General features: G+C 34.1%; 1 protein-coding gene across 8 annotated transcripts in view; it reads left to right on the plus strand.

Moving 5' to 3' along the window:
• Positions 1–17392, plus strand: part of IKZF2 (IKAROS family zinc finger 2) — a 151031-nt gene that overhangs the window by 117755 nt on the left and 15884 nt on the right. For all 8 annotated transcript variants that reach the window (XM_071216141.1, XM_058300183.1, XM_058300180.1 and 5 more), the window contains one exon: positions 12318–12455. In XM_071216141.1, the coding sequence (XP_071072242.1) occupies positions 12318–12455 (138 nt within the window). The remainder of the gene's footprint in view (positions 1–12317; positions 12456–17392) is intronic.

Genomic DNA, 17392 nt, shown 5'->3' on the forward strand with positions numbered 1-17392 from the left:
TACTATTTACTCCCTATGATGAATGTTTTGCTCATTGGTAATATTGAAAAAGTATCAAATATATTTTTGTCTTGTGTCTTCTTAGATTTCTACTGTACCAGGTCTTTGTTCCTTTATAACTTTTTACATCTTTTTAACTTCTACAGCTCCTTTTTTTATACTTATCTATCAATCAGTCAGTTAAATAATTAATATTACATTTGTCATGAGAGAAGTAGGCATCCCTAGTGAGTTCGAAAGGTTATGAAAATTATGTTTATTATGGTTATACCTATTACATTGTAGCAATTAGTAAATCACTGTGGTATGAAAAAATGATTGTCATGTTTATCTGTTTAACACAATTGAGAAAATTCTGTGGAATTTAGGCATTGTAGAAGAAGTTATTTTATAAGCAAATGTAAAAATAGCTACTAATTATGGAATTTTATGTGATAAAGGACTTGGAAAGCTTAACTATTATGCTATCAAAATCTTATAAAATATGTATTTTGTTTAATTCCATTTTTATTTTGGCTTCCTTATTTCACATTTTCAGGTCAAGAAATCTGGCAAAAACCTGTTACTTATACATGGGATAGAAAAGTAGATGCTAACAGTTTCCTCTCATGAAAATAATCTTGTGTGAAACTTTTCTTTCTTAAATTGTGCCTATTTTTTCACAGTGAACTGAAATAGAAAGTATATTATTTTGTTTTCAAATGCCTTTGATTTTTTTTTTATTTAAAGGTCTATCCTATTTATAAAATTTTTTTAACTTAAAAATTCATGTTTTTATGTCATAAAACACATGGAAATGATTTAATGTTTAAGTAATGTAAGCTCTCTGAATGCAAGTGTAATGGCTGTCTTATTCACTGCTACATCCATAGCACCTAGAACCTAGTAATTAGAATAATGCAGGTGTTCAATAAATGTTTGTTAAATGAATGTTAAGGGCATTTTATGTCCTTGCTCAACACATGGCAAATCCTATAAAAGAACAAGACAGTGCCCTAATGCTGGCTGTATGGGCCTATTTTTTTAATAGTGCAATGTGTTCACAGAAAAAATAATTACTTGGGAAATTAATATTTATTAACATGAAAAATTAGTTCTATATTGAATATGGGAAAACCTTTGGTTAAACAGGTTTGCTTGTTTAATTTATTACTCTAAAGACCAAAAAGAACCTTTGATATGCTAATGTACATTGTGAATCTCTAAGAAATCCACCTTAAGTATACTGTTTTGCAAAATTATTAGAACACTTAATATTTGTCCTCAGCCTCACCCCCACTGCTGTTGGTAAACTCTGTTTAGTGAGATAAAAGTTATTTTGCCATAAGAATTTTGATAGACACCTAATGATACTGAACTGAGTATAATAGAGATTCTTTGAAAAATAGCTCACTTTGCAGGTAGGGATCTGTTTCTTTTCTAAAATGTTCTCTTCTCACTTAAATATTTTATCAGAAAAATTCTAGAGTTTTTAAGAATCTCTCCATAAAGATTTTGAAGAAAATAGGTGTGACTATTTCTCAAAAATATCCTTATCAGGCAGAATTTTTGAAATTAGAACAGTAAAATAAATCACAAAGGGAAACAACATCAATACTTTTGACCATTTGAATATTTTAAGTCTCCAAACATCATCAAGAAAGCATAATAAATTTAATATGTACATGAAATGAGTAAGACAAAGGATTATTAGCATTAATATATGCAGAGATTATAGAAACTGAGAAAGCAGCAATAAGATCATAATTGATAAATAGGCAAAGGTATTGAATAAAATAATTTTAAAGGATGGCATTCAAATGACTAATTTTTGTTGTTGTTGTTTAGTGATGTTTCACTAATGCAAATTTAAAATAAGTACAAATTATATTATATTGCCTAACTCTGAAGTTTGTTCCACAGTACTCTTGGTGTCCCAGTAATTTTTCATAGTGCCTTTTGTCCAAAAGCAAATATCTAATGGTTTTGTTTATTAAATAGTTGGGCCCAACCAACTTAATAAGTGTTTCTGTCTTAATGATTTAGTAGATATTTAAAAAGTTACTCACAAATTGAAAGGACAATAATGGTTTTATTTCATTCTTAAATAGCCACAATTATTTATTAATGGGATTCTACACTTGTTGGGCACTGCACAACATTCAAATGTTGGAATCAGATTAAATACCACAACTTTCATTTACTGCTCGATATTAATTTTCACAAGTACTCACTCTGTATCACACAGCAACTGCTATAACCCAGCTTCACAAAGTTATGTCATTGAAAGCAATGTGGTATGATCTAATTTTGAAACTGTGAGCAAGTACTTTGCATGGTTTTCTGATAAGAGTCAAATATCATTGTTTCACTCAAAACTTTTAAATACCCTCTGGTGTCCCTCAGAGTTTGTTTCATTGCCCTAGTGTTTCTAGGTGCAGTTTGAGGACCACAGGCCTATCACATTAGCATAAAATTTTATTTTAATGAGACTACACATTGTTGATGAGAATATGGTGAGATAGCTCTCTCATGCACTACCTGTAAGATTATAAATTAGCAAAAATATTTTTTTGGGGAGGCATCAGTATAGCAATAAGGATTGAGAAGCTTAAAATAGTTCATTCTGAATTCATACAATAAAAAACCGCTAATTCAGACAAAGTATACTTTATGGACACTAATTGAAAAAAATGTGTCCATTGCACTGTATGTCAGTGCTTATCTTCAGATTAATTTAAAATTGTATAAGCAATTGCCAGTAAAATCAGATATCAGACTCCATTTTTTGCCCTATAAATATTTATAGTAAAAGTAGGTTCATTTGATTTTATGAGAGGAAAATTATATGGTATAAGCATAATATTCTATTGCTGATTTTATATATGTTATGACAAATGGGAAATATATTTTCTCTATATAGATATGTGTGTCATTGTATGTTTCTGTATGTGTAAGCATACACGCATCTATATAAAGGATAATACATTTGCCCTATGTATTAGTGCTATTGTAATTTGTTTTATAGGTTTCATTAGGAAAACTCTTGAAGTGACATATTTCAAGAAAATATAAGTGACCAAGACTTGGTTGTGCTATATACCTTCATAACGCCCTCTGCATTATGGTAATCTTTCCAATTTCAAAATTCTTTATAGCTCTTCTATTTGTTCTTCCTTTTGGGTACACATATATGGGTGTTTATTTCTAATTCTTAAATATAGATAAGAAAAATACCAGGAAATGCCAACAAGATTTTTTCTAATGGATCAGTTGGCAGGACTGTCAACTTTTCTTTCCTGGATCTTCAATTTGTAATTCTTTCTCAGGTCAGTAATGTATATCTTCATCTTTGATAGATTATAGCCATAATTTTTTCTTTCTTGTTAGTGAAGGATCTTTGTAAAGGACAACATGTCAAAGAAATGACTCTATGTTAAATTTTAAATAGTTGGTTATTCTTACCCTGCTATCCTCTGTGTCTCAGAATCCTTCATATTTTAGCTCATCTTCTAAGAATCATATTTATAAGGAACTTTGTTTCTATTACTTGAATTGTGTTGTTAATAAAACGTATGAAGTTAATATTAATTCAAATTCTTTAAAAGATATATGTGAACTTTTGCTTCCAACCATGATGAAGTATCAGGGACGAGATTTACTCTCCTGCTTTAAACAATGAGAAGACCAGACAAAATATATTAAATGATTTAGACAGCACAGGATTATCATCCCTGAGACAAGGAAAACAAAAGTGCCAAGTCCTATGATTGACCCAGTTTATTTCCTGGAGTCAATTTCCAGGACATACCTCAGGGACAGCAAGCCCAAACAGAGCTGGGCAATCTTGCTGAATTAAGGAGTTAGAGCTCACAGTCCAGAAAGAACAAAGTGGTTAGATTTGCAGGACAGAGTTTCAGAGCGATGGGAGATACATAGAAAAGCTCTGGAGATTTACAGAGGGTCCCCTTTACTCTTTGTCTAAATACTTATCTGCTTATATTTGAGAGGAAACTACCTTAAACCAGGAAAGAAAACAGCAGAAAGCAGAGGACCAAACAACTCCTGGAGCTAAAATTGGGCTGAGAATAATTCATATTTACCAGCCAAAGTAGAAAGACCTTGTAGTGTTCAGGGCATTTACTAAACTCCTAATATTTTTCTACTTATATTTGAGATAAAACCACCTTAAGCCAGGAAAGAAAACACCAGAAAGCAGTGGACCAAGCTCCTGGAGCTCAAACAGGGCTGAGAATAGTTCGTTTTTACCAGCCAACGTAGAAAGATCTTGTAGTGTTTTGGGCATTTAGTAAACTCCAAGAAGGATATTGCCTAAATTAGCCCTAGAAGAAAGCATACTCTGGGCCTCCCATGACAACAGATAAAACAAACTTCAAAAGGATCAGACTGATCTTAAGTGATATAACTGCATACCAGAACAATGTCTACCATAGTTTAAGAAAAACAGCAAAACCTAGAATGCACTAATGCAAAATTCATAATATTCAGCAACCCATTTAAAAAAATAACAGTTATGCAAAGAAGAAATAAAGTATTACCCATAATCAGGAGAAAAATCAATCAATAGAAACATATCCAGAAGTGATTAAATGATGGAATTCATAGAGAATGAAGATATGCTTCATATGTTATAGAATATAGAGGAAAACTTGAACATGATGAGAATAGAATGGGTGCCTAGAGGAAATTTTGTAGCATTAAATGCTTATATTAGTTAAGAAAAAAACATCTCAAACTAATGATTTAAGCTTCTTTTTTAAGAAATTAGAAAAGTAGGGCAAATTAAATCTGACACAGGCAAAAGGAAGAAAATAATAACAAAAATTAGAGCCCAATGAAAGAGACAACAGAAAATAATAGAGAATAATGAATGAAATCAAAAGCTAATTCTGGGGAAACAGACTTGGCCCAGTGGTTAGGGCGTCCGTCTACCACATGGGAGGTCCGTGGTTCAACCCCGGGCCTCCTTGCCCCGTGTGGAGCTGGCCCATGCGCAGTGCTGATGCGCGCAAGGAGTGCCGCCCCATGCAGGGGTGTCCCCCGCGTAGGGGAGCCTCGCGCGCAAGGAGTGCACCCCGTAAGGAGAGCCGCCCAGTGTGAAAGAAAGTGCAGCCTGCCCAGGAATGGCGCCGCCCACACTTCCCGTGCCCCTGACAACAGAAGCGGACAAAGAAACAAGACGCAGCAAATAGACACAGAGAACAGACAACCGGGGAAGGGGAGGGGGGGGATTAAATAAATAAATCTTTAAGGAAAAAAAAAAGCTAATTCTGTGAAAATATCAATGAAACAGATAAACCTCTAGCCAGACTGATCAATATAAAAAGAACATACATTGTACCAATACCATGAATGAAAATGGACAATCACTAAAAATCATGTAGATATAGTCATTGAAATCATAGTACAGCAATATGATGAAGAGTAAATTCAACAACTTAGATGACATGGACAAATTCCGTGAAAAATAGAAATTATCAAAACTCACCAAGAAAAAAATACTCAGAAGAACCCTCTATTTATTCCAGGAATGTAAGTTGTAGTTAAAATCTTCCCGCATAGAAAACTCAAGACAGCTTCACTGGTGAACTCTGTCAGACATTTAAGGAAGAAATAATACAAATTCTTCCAGAGATTAGAGGGGGAAGAATACTTTCATATGAATTCTATGTGTCCAGCATTACCGTGATAGCAAAACTAAAGATAACTACCCAAAAAAAAAAAGGAACTGTAGCAATATCCCTCATGAACATAGATACAATAATTCTTAACAAAATTTTAGTTAATTGAATCCAGACATACATAGAAAAGATAATATATCATGACCAAGTGGGGTTCATCCTAGCAATGCAAAGTTTAACAACTGAAAAAGTAATCAATGTAATTCTCAATATTACAAACTGAAAAAGTAAAACTCGTCATCATCTCTGTAGATGAAAAAAATTTTGAACAAAATTCAGCATTCAGTCATAATAAAAATTCTCAATGACCTAGAATAGAAAGGAATTTATTTACCATGATAAAGGCCATCTATGAAAAACCTTCAGATAATGTATTAATGGAAAAGAATGAAAGTTTCCCCTTAAGATCAGGAACAAGGCAAGCATGTCTGCTCTTAACACTTCTATTCAGCATGGTGCTAGAGGGTTTCAGCAATGGAATAAAGCAAAAGAAAGAAATGAAAGATGTACAGTGTGGAAAAGAAGTAAAACTGTATTTCTAGGTATTTATCCAAGAAAAATGAAAACATATGTCCACACAAACTACCAATACATGCAACAAGATATTCAAAATGACACTGCATGAAAGAAGCCATATACAGAAGACTATATACTGTATAATTCAATTTATATGAAGTTCTAAAAAAGCCAAAACTGTAGTGATAGAAAGCAGATCAGTGGTTGAGATGGACAGGTGTAGAGGAAGGGAACTGACTGAAAAGGGTCCTAAAGAAACTTTTTGGAGTGATAGAAATGTTCTTTCTCTTAATTGTGGCGATAGTTATACAACTGTATACACTTTCAAACTTTTAAAATTGTACACTTAAAATGGATGAATTTCATTTTCTGGAAATTTTATCTCAGTAACGCTGTTTGAGTAAAACTATTTTATTTTCCAATTAAAGCTTTATGAAAAATAAAAATCTACATGTATTATAACTTTAAAGCATTCAGGGACAGAGAATATTTATAAGGAAGATGGTTGGTTGGAAGTGCCAGTGTAAAACATTGATTGAGCCGTATTTGAATCTTAATGAGTCAGGAAAGTGACAACTCTAAAGCAAATGTTTTCCCTTTCCAACCTTTCTCTGTCATTTTTCCAAGTTCTCAGATATGGTGAAAAAAGATGAATCAATGGATTTAGCTGTCTTCTGACAACATATCCAATTGGCATTTAACATGGTGTAGGAAGTGGGAAACAGAGTCAAACTCCCACAGTGAACACCCTGGCAAAACGTTTATCTTTTACTAGTGGAGATGATTAGTTCCCAGGCTGTTATTTCTAATATGAAATAACAAGATAGCTCTCTCTCAAAAAAAAAAAAAAAAAAAAAAAACCAGCAGCAAACAACTTGCAATCTAAGAGAAATTGGTCAATGTAACTTTTTTGACTTGAATTTCAGAATTTAGATACACAGGTCAGTTTGAAGTAGAATTGATACAAGGTTTAATAGAAATTGGATTGCTCCTCAAAATAAATAATCATCATTACAATAATAAACTTGCATACCAAAATAAATATTACTTTTTTGAATTATTCCCAATAGTACTTTTCAGATTTTAATCCCAAAAGTTAAACTTCTTTGCTATTAAAACTAAGATCATTATAGTAGTGTTAGGTGACAAATATTCATCTTAAAAAGAAATTTTAACTTGATTCTAGACTTAGAGATCATAGTAATTTATGATTTTCTGTAGAGCCAAGTCCCCTGAGAAGTTACTAAATGTAAAGACTTCAGGGTACCACTTCCAGAAATTATAGGTACAGCATGGTTCCTGGGAAACTGCATTTTAACAAATGCTCCAGGGAATTCTAATGTGGGTAGTTTGCAGTCAACATTTTTAGAAACATTTCAAAAAGTTATGCTAAAATATATTTGGTAACTATAGGTAGGGAATTTTGTATTACCATAACCAATTAAATAAATAAATAATAGAATAGAAAAGGGATGAGTAATTTTACATTTCTACAAATTCCATCCATTGGCTTAAAAATACTTAATTTCTTTCTTTTTTTTTTTTTTTTTCTGGTAGCTAGGCTTTCTTTTTCTCTACATGCCCCTGTGTCTACACAAGTGTAAACCTGTAAGATCAAAGAGAATAGAAAAGACTAGCATCCAAGAGTAAAATGGAAAGCAGATAATGTGGTAATAGACTCAATAAAACAGAAGAATCTGGAGATTTTTGAAACCAAAGAAGAGAATAAAGGACGAGTGGCAAGCTAATTTCTACCACAGAATCCTGAAAAGTCTCTGGACTTGGGAGTAAACAGGACTATTGAAGGCAAGGTTGAAATTCTGAACTAAATAAAGGAATTGGTTAAAAAAAAAAAAAAAACTATGCAAAATAGACATACAGGGAAGCAGACGTGGCTCAACTTATAGAGCATCCGCCTACCGTATAGGAGATCCAGGGTTCGAACCCAGGGCCTCCTAGCCCATGTGGTGAGCTGGCCCACATGCAGTTCTGCTGCGCCCAAGGAGTGCTATGCCATGCAGGGGTGTTACCTGTGTAGGGGAGCCCCACGTGCAAGGAGTGCGCCCCGCAAGGAAGCCGCCCCATGCAAAAAATCACTAGCCCGCACACCCAGGAGTGGCACTGCACACACAAGAGAGCTGGCGCAGCAAGATGATGCAACAGAAAAGAGACACAGATTCCTGGTTCTGCTGAGAATGCGAGTGGACACAGAAGAACACACAGTGAATGGCTACAAGAGAGCAGATAACGAGGAGGGGGAAGGTGGGGAGAGAAATAAATCTTAAAAAAAAAAAAAAAGACGTACAGAGCCACTCTCCCACCCTTTATGGGCAACCAACGAGTCCTTCCCCACCTTACAGGAATAAAACACATATTCCTTGGAGAAATTGAATTGGAAAGGTTCTGATTTAGAGATTCAAGGCAAAGTAGAGGGTAGGGATAAAACAAAAGATTTAAAGCAGGAAGGCAGTACTCAGTGGGCACTCAGAAGTATGGGTTGAAGTCCATTCATTCATTCAGCAAATAAGTATTGTCTCCTATCTACCAAAAGCATTATTAGTTTAAAAGTGAGTAAAACATGATCTTTGGCCTGTGCAGCTTTGTCTGGAGTTGGGAAATAAATTTCAAGTAATTTCATTGGAATTATCATAAGTAATATATCAACAGGGAATGAACAGAATGCCATGCCATCAGAGCCCAAAGGAGGAGGTTGCATCCCTATCCTCTTTGTCTCCCCTATGTGGAAAGGCTTTACCATGATCATTTTTAAAAGGTTAAAATGATGAGTAGGACCTTACAAGCACAGGATTGTGGCATTATGTGGATGTTTCATAGACATGAGATCTTAAAATAGAGAAAAATGAGGGGGAATAGTGTTGTAAGAGAATCTGGTGGAATGCATATGTTTACAAGTAGGAAGAGGTTGAGAAATCAGTGAAGGTTGGAAACAGAATCTGGCAACCTAGAAGCTAAAAGAGGAGATTAAAAAAAACAGAAGATTTTGTAGTGACCAAGAAATTAGGAAGAAATAGAATTGAGAAAAGTCCACTTGATTTAGTGATTCTGAGAGTATAAATAATTTGCACACAAAAAAAGTTTCAATAATTTTATAGTAAAGGGTATATCAGATGGTGAGATTGTACAATAATAATGAAAATAATGATGACTATGAAAATAAAAGTAGCAAAATAAACTTAGGTCCTTTTCTATGAATATGTTTTGTATATTCGCTCCTAAATTATATATATATATATATAATGTATATATAAAATATGATCAATTCATCATGTATAGGCAGTAAATATAGATAATATTTTTATGAACTTGATTTTTAAGAAATAATACAAAAGATTTGGTAGGAAGCATTCTTGTGGGTATAGCAGAACCATTACGATTGGCAGACATTGTTGGTGATCTTTGAAAATAATATCTGAAAGAGTAGTAAGGCATACTTTCAAGGAGCTAATCTATGTGAGAGCAAATAAAAAGAGATGGCGGTAGTTCCTAGGAGTCCTTAAATAACACACACACATTCTCTCTCTCTCTCTCTCTCCCCCGCCTCCCCTCCCCCCCTTTTCTGGCTAACTTCTATTTCTTTTTTAGTTATCAGCCTAAATGTTCCTACCTCAGACAAACCTTCCAGTTTAACTTTGGCAAACTAAATTATGGCCTCCATGTTATATTAGCATACCATTATTTTGCTTTGTAGAACTTAACACAATTTGTAACGTATTGCTTGTATATTAGTTAAATGTCTATCTTCCTCACCAAATTGTCAATTGCATGAGTACAGGAGCCATGAGAATTTGTTTTCCACTTTACATTCCTGTCTCAGCACAGTGTTAGCACATAGTAGGCTTTTATAAATATGTATTGAGCAAATAAGAAAGGTAGAAGGATAAGGTAGGGCATTCCTAGAGAAAATTTCTTAGAGAAAGAAGTTATAAGAGCTGTCAAAATCCAACGTGTTACTAAATATGTGGATTATGGAGATGAAAATTTGGAAGCTTTGAGGTTATACTTTTAGAACAATTATTGAAATCCCTATTGAACTCACCAAAAAGTATGGGATGAAGAAGAATGACTGATATTTCAAAATAAATGACAAAATGGGAGGAGCTGACATAAAACATATAGAATAGACATCAAAATGAGGGCTGTAAAATACTGAGTTGAAAGCAGAAAAAATATATACTGTCTTTTTCTTTTTATCAGATGAGTTGGGAGTTTATAGAGGATTGTGAGCTATCGGGGTTCTAAGGAAACCATGTTTCAGTTAAACTGAGAAGATATAAAGATTGCTTATAGAAACAAGTAGAAGGAAGTATAGGAGGATATGTTCACAGTAAAACAAAGGTATAGATCACAGTGCAAAAACTAATCCAGGGGAAGACGGAAGGTGACTGTGTCAATTTTACAATGGGCTAGTAACTATAATACATATTAATTAGTTAATTGAATTGTTCAGTGAAAATTCATCACTGTTTCCTATAGAAACAGCACAATCAACCCAAAATTCAGTAGTGACAATAGCCTAATAACAAGGGTTTATTGTAATACATATCTTGGATTGCAATTATTTCTACTAAATGTTTTTGGCTGACAATATTTTCTTATACTTTTCTATGCTCTCACATAGTGATTTAAACTCTATACAATATACACAATATACACAGCTACTTCCCAGAAGTAACTACTTCCCAGCATTTCTTTGTTCTGAAAACCAGAGAAATAATTTTGCCTAGTATTTTCGTAAATGAGTAATCATGCCCTAAAGAGCTTTTGTTTTTTAAGATATTTTCCAAATTATCTTAATTAAATTTATTAATTAAATTTATTAATTAAATTTCCAAATTAATTAATTGATTTTAGTTTATGTAAAACCCAAATACAATCTAAAAAAAATTGTTTGATTAGTGAAGTGAAACTTTTAGTTAGCCATGAATACCTTGCCCTGTTACGGTGTTTCTGTTCCTCTTGTAAGCAGTGTCATAGCACGGGTTTGTAAGGTGACTAGAGTGAGGGATGCTATCTCTAACACTAGGGATGCCAGAAGAAAGAGTTGTCTGTTCTCTGAGCAAAACTAAATGATTCCTTTGGGAGCCCAATAAGAAACATTGGCCTGATTCTCATCTTGCTTTACTACTGAGAGCTTTAGCACAGACCACCTTGTGTTTTATGTTGTTCTATACCCATTCAAAACCTAAAATCAAAGCACTCTGTGATATCCCTATAATAGTCATACTTTAAATTAATGCCTCTTTCCATACAGGTGACTTTTTTTCTTTTAAATCAAAATTTTTAAGGGTATGTATGGGCATAATAGTATTTACCAGGGATACTGAGATATTGGCTTCCAGGCTATTAGAGAATAATTCATTTTCTGAATACGAGATATGTCGGAAAATATCACCATTATTGTAAAACTAAATATTTAAGGCTTCTGTAGTTAGTGTTAAAAATCCTGAGTCAAAACACCTAGTAGGTTAATTCTTGGTATTAGAAGAGCAGTGCTGATGAGGGAGAATCTACTTTAGAGTTTCCTCAAAACTTTTGCATGTGTGTTATTACCAAGATGGAAAGAAAAGAGAAACACTTTACTTTTTCTGTACTTTGTCTCATCAGTTGAATGCTTTTTAAATTTCTTGGTACCCATGGATGATTTCTTTATATTAAACAATGACATTTTGAGTTGGTACATTTTAGTTTTCTTCAGTAAAATTCCCTGCCCTTATCAAAAAAAAAAAAAAAGCATTCTTATTATGTATCTAGGACACTCCTGATTTGTCTCTTCAATGAGTCAAAGCTGTGAGATAAAGTAAATGTGTTAGAAGTCATATAATTTGAAGATCAATCATCAGTCCCTCATAGTTTGGGATATAGTCAGAGCATGAATTTCATTCAGTATTTTCTCTATTGACAGAGGTATGCTCTGCCTGTCTTCTGGCTGTATTTTAGATTTGGTAGAAATTTATTCTTTTCTTACCTAAATTGAGGTTTGGAGAAGGAAGAGATTAAGTCTGAAAAGCATAGGAATGCTTCCTCCAGACTCTGAAAATAAGCTGTTAATTTTGCTTAGGCTGAGACTGACAGCACACTAACCCTGACTTCTCTTCACAGTAGGTAAACCTCACAAGTGCAACTACTGTGGACGAAGCTACAAGCAGCGCAGTTCACTGGAGGAGCACAAGGAACGCTGCCACAACTATCTCCAGAATGTCAGCATGGAGGCTGCTGGGCAGGTCATGAGTCACCACGGTGGGTAGAAATGGCATTCGCAATTTTCATTCACCGTATACTATTTTTTTTTTAATGGATAATGATTCCCTGAAGATAAAATCATATTCTATTTAAAACAGTTTTAGATAACATTAACTTTCTATGGGATTATCTTCTGGACTTGAAATGAGTTGAATTTTAGGATACTTTGCAAACAAGCTATGTTGTTTTTATAATACTCTCAAATTATTTCTGATAACATGTGTTTGAAATTAACATAAGTAATGGCAGTTGACCTTTAATATACCAAAGGAAGGTGGTACTATTTATTTTCTTCTTTTCGGTATCATCACAGTGTTAGTAAGTAGTAGGCTTTTATAATTATGTTTGGCTACACCAACTGTTAGAGACGGTTGCATGTAAATCTAAAGGTTTCGAGAAAGAATGAATTGGTTATTTGCATACTTTTGCGTCTTTGCACCAAGCACTTAGGTAAGTGCTTGGAGATACAAGTTAAAATTTCTCCAATCTGTTTTGTAATTTATCTGTGAAATTACATATATTGCTTTCTACATGTGTGGAAACAATTTAACCAAAATTAAGTATCAATACTATCTCCCTCCACAAAAATCAAAACCCAAGCATAGTATCTTAATCTTTACAATACACAGTGACAGGCAGGAAGGTAGCCACTAAGGTTTATTGACTGATAATCTCTATTCCAGAAAAACTGATGTTAGTAAATCAGCCTTAAAATAATGCATTTCAGTTCTTTAGATTTGGAGAGTGTCTTGTTGTCCTACTAATTATATTTTTATACTGATTGATATTATTCATACAAATACATGCAAAAATCTTAACCTATTGGTACTTTGCAATATTTTTTCATTCAGGACAGTAAAGGTTTGACTGATATTAAATGGTGTGTTTGGGGATCACGGTGGGCACTTTTAAAGTATACAGATTCATTTAGTTACTTAAAGTTCAAGGATTTTTTTTCATGGTTTTTTTTTTGTATTGTACATACTGTAGAACTGTTTATTGGGCATCTGGAGATTATTTGTTGTTAAACTGGATTTTTTTTTAATTGACCACTATCCTGAATAATTGAAGCTTTCCGTTATATTGATGATAGTTTATATAATCTAAGGAAACAAATTGAATTCCATTTACCATAATTGAGTCCGTTTATTTTTGTATTGTTATCCTTATTAGATAACATTTTTGAAAACCTGTCTGTGTTTCAAGACTTAGTAAATTACTTATTGAAAGCATCCATTGCCTGGGCTTATGAGGGTTAGAGCATAGAGGTTAAAACTGTAAAGTTATGTTACTTATCAGAATTAACTTAGGCATTAGAGAAATTCTGGTCCTGCAAATTATTTGGCTTCCTTTATTTCTCTTATACTTAGATACCTTTGAAATGCTAGACATCTTCAGTGAAGATTTTCAAAAGTTTACAGAAGACACCTTTAAAAATTCTTTTAACATGGGAGAATTAGAAATTCACTAAACATAAAATTGATGAAATAATACTTTAAAACTAAATATTTTTGTCAAAAATCAGTCCAACCTTTCTGTGTTTCTGTAGAAAATCTAATGAAACTATGGTGAGGTTTCTTCTGCCTACAAAACACACTGTTTTTGTTTAAATTATTAATTTTAGAGGTGGCTTGAGGCAGGGAGCTAATGGAGGTTTTGGGGCATGCCAGACCTTCCCAAAGATAGCTTACGGCAATGCTGTTAGTTTTTCCATGTACTGTTCTACCATTGCAGTTCTGGCATTTGATTGGATTATGTGTGTGCGAATTTATTGATTAATTCATTTTGCATTCACTGTTATTTATGGAACTCTGTGGTGCATACATGCATGCATAAGAAATAGTCCCTCCTAAAAGAACCTATATTGTTTATAGGGGAGGTAAGGTATATATAAATAATTATAATCAACATTTAATTTTCTGATGGCAGATTAATCAGTTAAAGAAATGCTGATGAAAAATTAAAACAGTTCTGTATTTGGAGGGTTGGAGGGGTAACAAATCTTCTAAACCATTGGGACCTCAAAATGAATCCCATTTCCCTGATTCCTTAGCCCTTGACAAAGCATAGGCCCTTTACAGGTGGCCCTGATGCTGGAATAGAGTGGGGGAAAGTGTGAAAAGAGACTGGGGCACTGGATAGAGCAGAGGACAAAATCAAGGAGGAGTGAGGTTGAAGGAAGGTTTTGATAATTTTGATATCAAAATTAGTTCTTAAATATTGGATACAGTTTTAACCACATAAATTTATATTAATGCCATTTCACTGTATATTTTCTAGGTGTGTCATAATAACATTTTGAGATTATCCTTAATCACTTTTTTCATTTGTTAGTATGCTTAATGGGAATTGACTCTATGAAGTAGGAATTGACAACTGCTATAGAAAGAAATGTTTTGGTTAAATGCTACTGAGGTTCATCATTAACCTTCATAATACATAGCTCAGCATGTGTCTTCTAAACAGTCACAATGAAATTCAGCTTTTCCCTTCCTTTCCTCTTTTTCTATCCTGCTACATCTTGTCTAATTATTTTATTTGAGCAGTAGGTTTGAGGGTTACCATCACTGTGATTGCCATTAGCTTCTTGAGCCTAGTTACTATATATATTTTCACACCTAGCATAGTTAGGCTATCTTTCCCAAAACATGTTCTTCTTCCTGGTGACTCTTCTAGTGAGGAAATGTCCATAGTAAGAGAGTCATTCTTTCACTTCATTCAAGGAACATTTATTAAGAGTTTCATATGTGCCAAGTTCTATGGTATGTTCAGGGGATATAAAGATAAATTATAATGTTAGGAAACATATACTTATGTTTTAAAAATAGGTAAACTTAAGCAAATGCTCTAATAAATTCTAGTATACAGTTCTCCAGGAGCACAGATGTAGAAGTGACTACCCCTGTCTGGAGAAATCAAGTAAAACTTCTAACTTTTGAATGACCATAAAGTATGAGTAGTGTTTGAAATGAGCATTAAGGATGAGTAAAGATCACATAGATGGGAAGAGGATACAGAGAAATGTGCCTTTCAGGAGAGAGGTTGTCATAGGCAAAGGCTTAGAGGTATAAAAGAGCTTTCACAGGTTCCTGGACTTTAAGCATAGTTAGAGTTAAGGGAGTAGTAGGAAATAAGACTGTAGTAGTAGGTTGTGATGTAAAATTTATGTCAATCCAGTATTTAAATTTCTTAGTGTAACTAACAAAAAGCCATGGGGGCAAGTAAATTTATGTCTTCTAAAGAAAACTGCCACCAATGTTGAATATAGGATAGATGCCTTCTTGGGGCAGGAGGTGGGGTATGAGGAAAGACTGGAAATAAGAATTCTAAGAAAAGATGAAAAAAGAGTTGCAGAACAATAGAACAGAATTAAACACTGAAGTGATATTTAGGAGGTAGAGTAAAAAGTTCTTAGATAATGTCAATGTGTGTTTTGAGGGAAGAGCAGGAATTTCATGACTCATAATTTTAGAAATAAAATAATAATGAATTGGGTTATATAGCAGATTATTTATATTATTTGAAAGTTATCACTGTGCTGATATTTCAAGTTTGTTCAGCTTGAAGAAAAAGCTTTAAAGATCAAAATACATAATTACCTGTTTCCTCCTTGCCCAAAGATAAAATGAAAGCATAAACCAGAAAGGTAGTCAACTTTAAAGCAAGAATATATCTTCTTAGGCTTATGCTTGGGATTATTTTTTGAAAGAGAAGTCCTTTATCCTAAGTATGAAGGCATATTTGGGAACCTGCAACTTCCTCTTTAGCTTCTTTTACTTATTTCCATAGGGTGATATCATTTCCAGTATTAAATAATTCAGTAAACAAAATGGTACTAGTAAACAAAATGATAAAGGGTACTAGACCCAAAGTTAAATAAAATGCAGTTCCTGTCCTAAGATTACACCAACTATTGGAAGAAAAGAAGAGGAAATCAACAATTAGAGACCATTTGTTAAGAATTATAAGAACATAGGCGGAAGACTCCTGAATCAGACTGGATGTCCAAGAGGAATTTCCAGGGAAAGAATAACTAAGTGGAGAAGGTTGCTTCACACAGAGAGAACAGTACATGTGAAAAATTAGAAATGTAAAAGAGCATGGTGGGTTGAGGACCACAAACTTTATGTAGGTAGAGCCCAGTTTGTGAGGGTATGAGAAATTGGAAGGTGATAAGGTTAGAGAAATGGTCCATGAACAGAGTATGAAGGGCCTGTTGTGCCAAGCAAATAATTTTTTCACTTTATCAAGAAAAACATGTTTGCATTTACCATGTATTGGTAGAAATGTTCAGCCCCACCCCCTTCTGATAGGGCTCAATGCCCCCTCCCCCTGTACCATACCACACTCAACAATCTTTTTGTAATAATCTCCCCAGGCCTTGGTATAGTCCGACTGTCCGGTAGGTGGGGGCTGAAGGAGCTTGCCCTGAGCAGGTGGAGCTGTGGTTGGGCGCAGGGCCCGGCAGGGTGCCTAAGGGCTGCTGGGAGTTGTGCAGTAGTAGGCAGCCCAGGCTGCATTGGGGTCCACTGCTGCTGCAGCTGCTTTATCTGCAGTACTAAGGGGAGGAAGGATTGTTACAATTGAGGTGGGCCTAATAAGCTGGAATATGCATATGATTTGTGAAATTGAGAGTAACTGCAGGTACAGAATATTAAAAACCCTTGGTAACTTTATGTGACTATGTAGGGAGAAGTGGTAAGGAAGAGGGGGGCCAGGAGACTGAGTAAAAGAACAAATATAAGATTTGCCGCAGGTATCTAATTTAAGTGACTGGGTAGATAGTAGTGCCATTCACTGTGATGGGAATTAGGAAACAGGAGAAAGTTTGGGGAGAAAATAGTTTAGCTTTTGAGTACATTATGTTTCATTCTCCCTGTGATATAGCCAAGTGTAACTGTCTTGGAGGAAGTTGAGTATGTAGATCTTGAGGT

Source organism: Dasypus novemcinctus, chromosome 7 (assembly GCF_030445035.2).
Source record: "Dasypus novemcinctus isolate mDasNov1 chromosome 7, mDasNov1.1.hap2, whole genome shotgun sequence".
Lineage (NCBI taxonomy): Eukaryota > Metazoa > Chordata > Mammalia > Cingulata > Dasypodidae > Dasypus > Dasypus novemcinctus.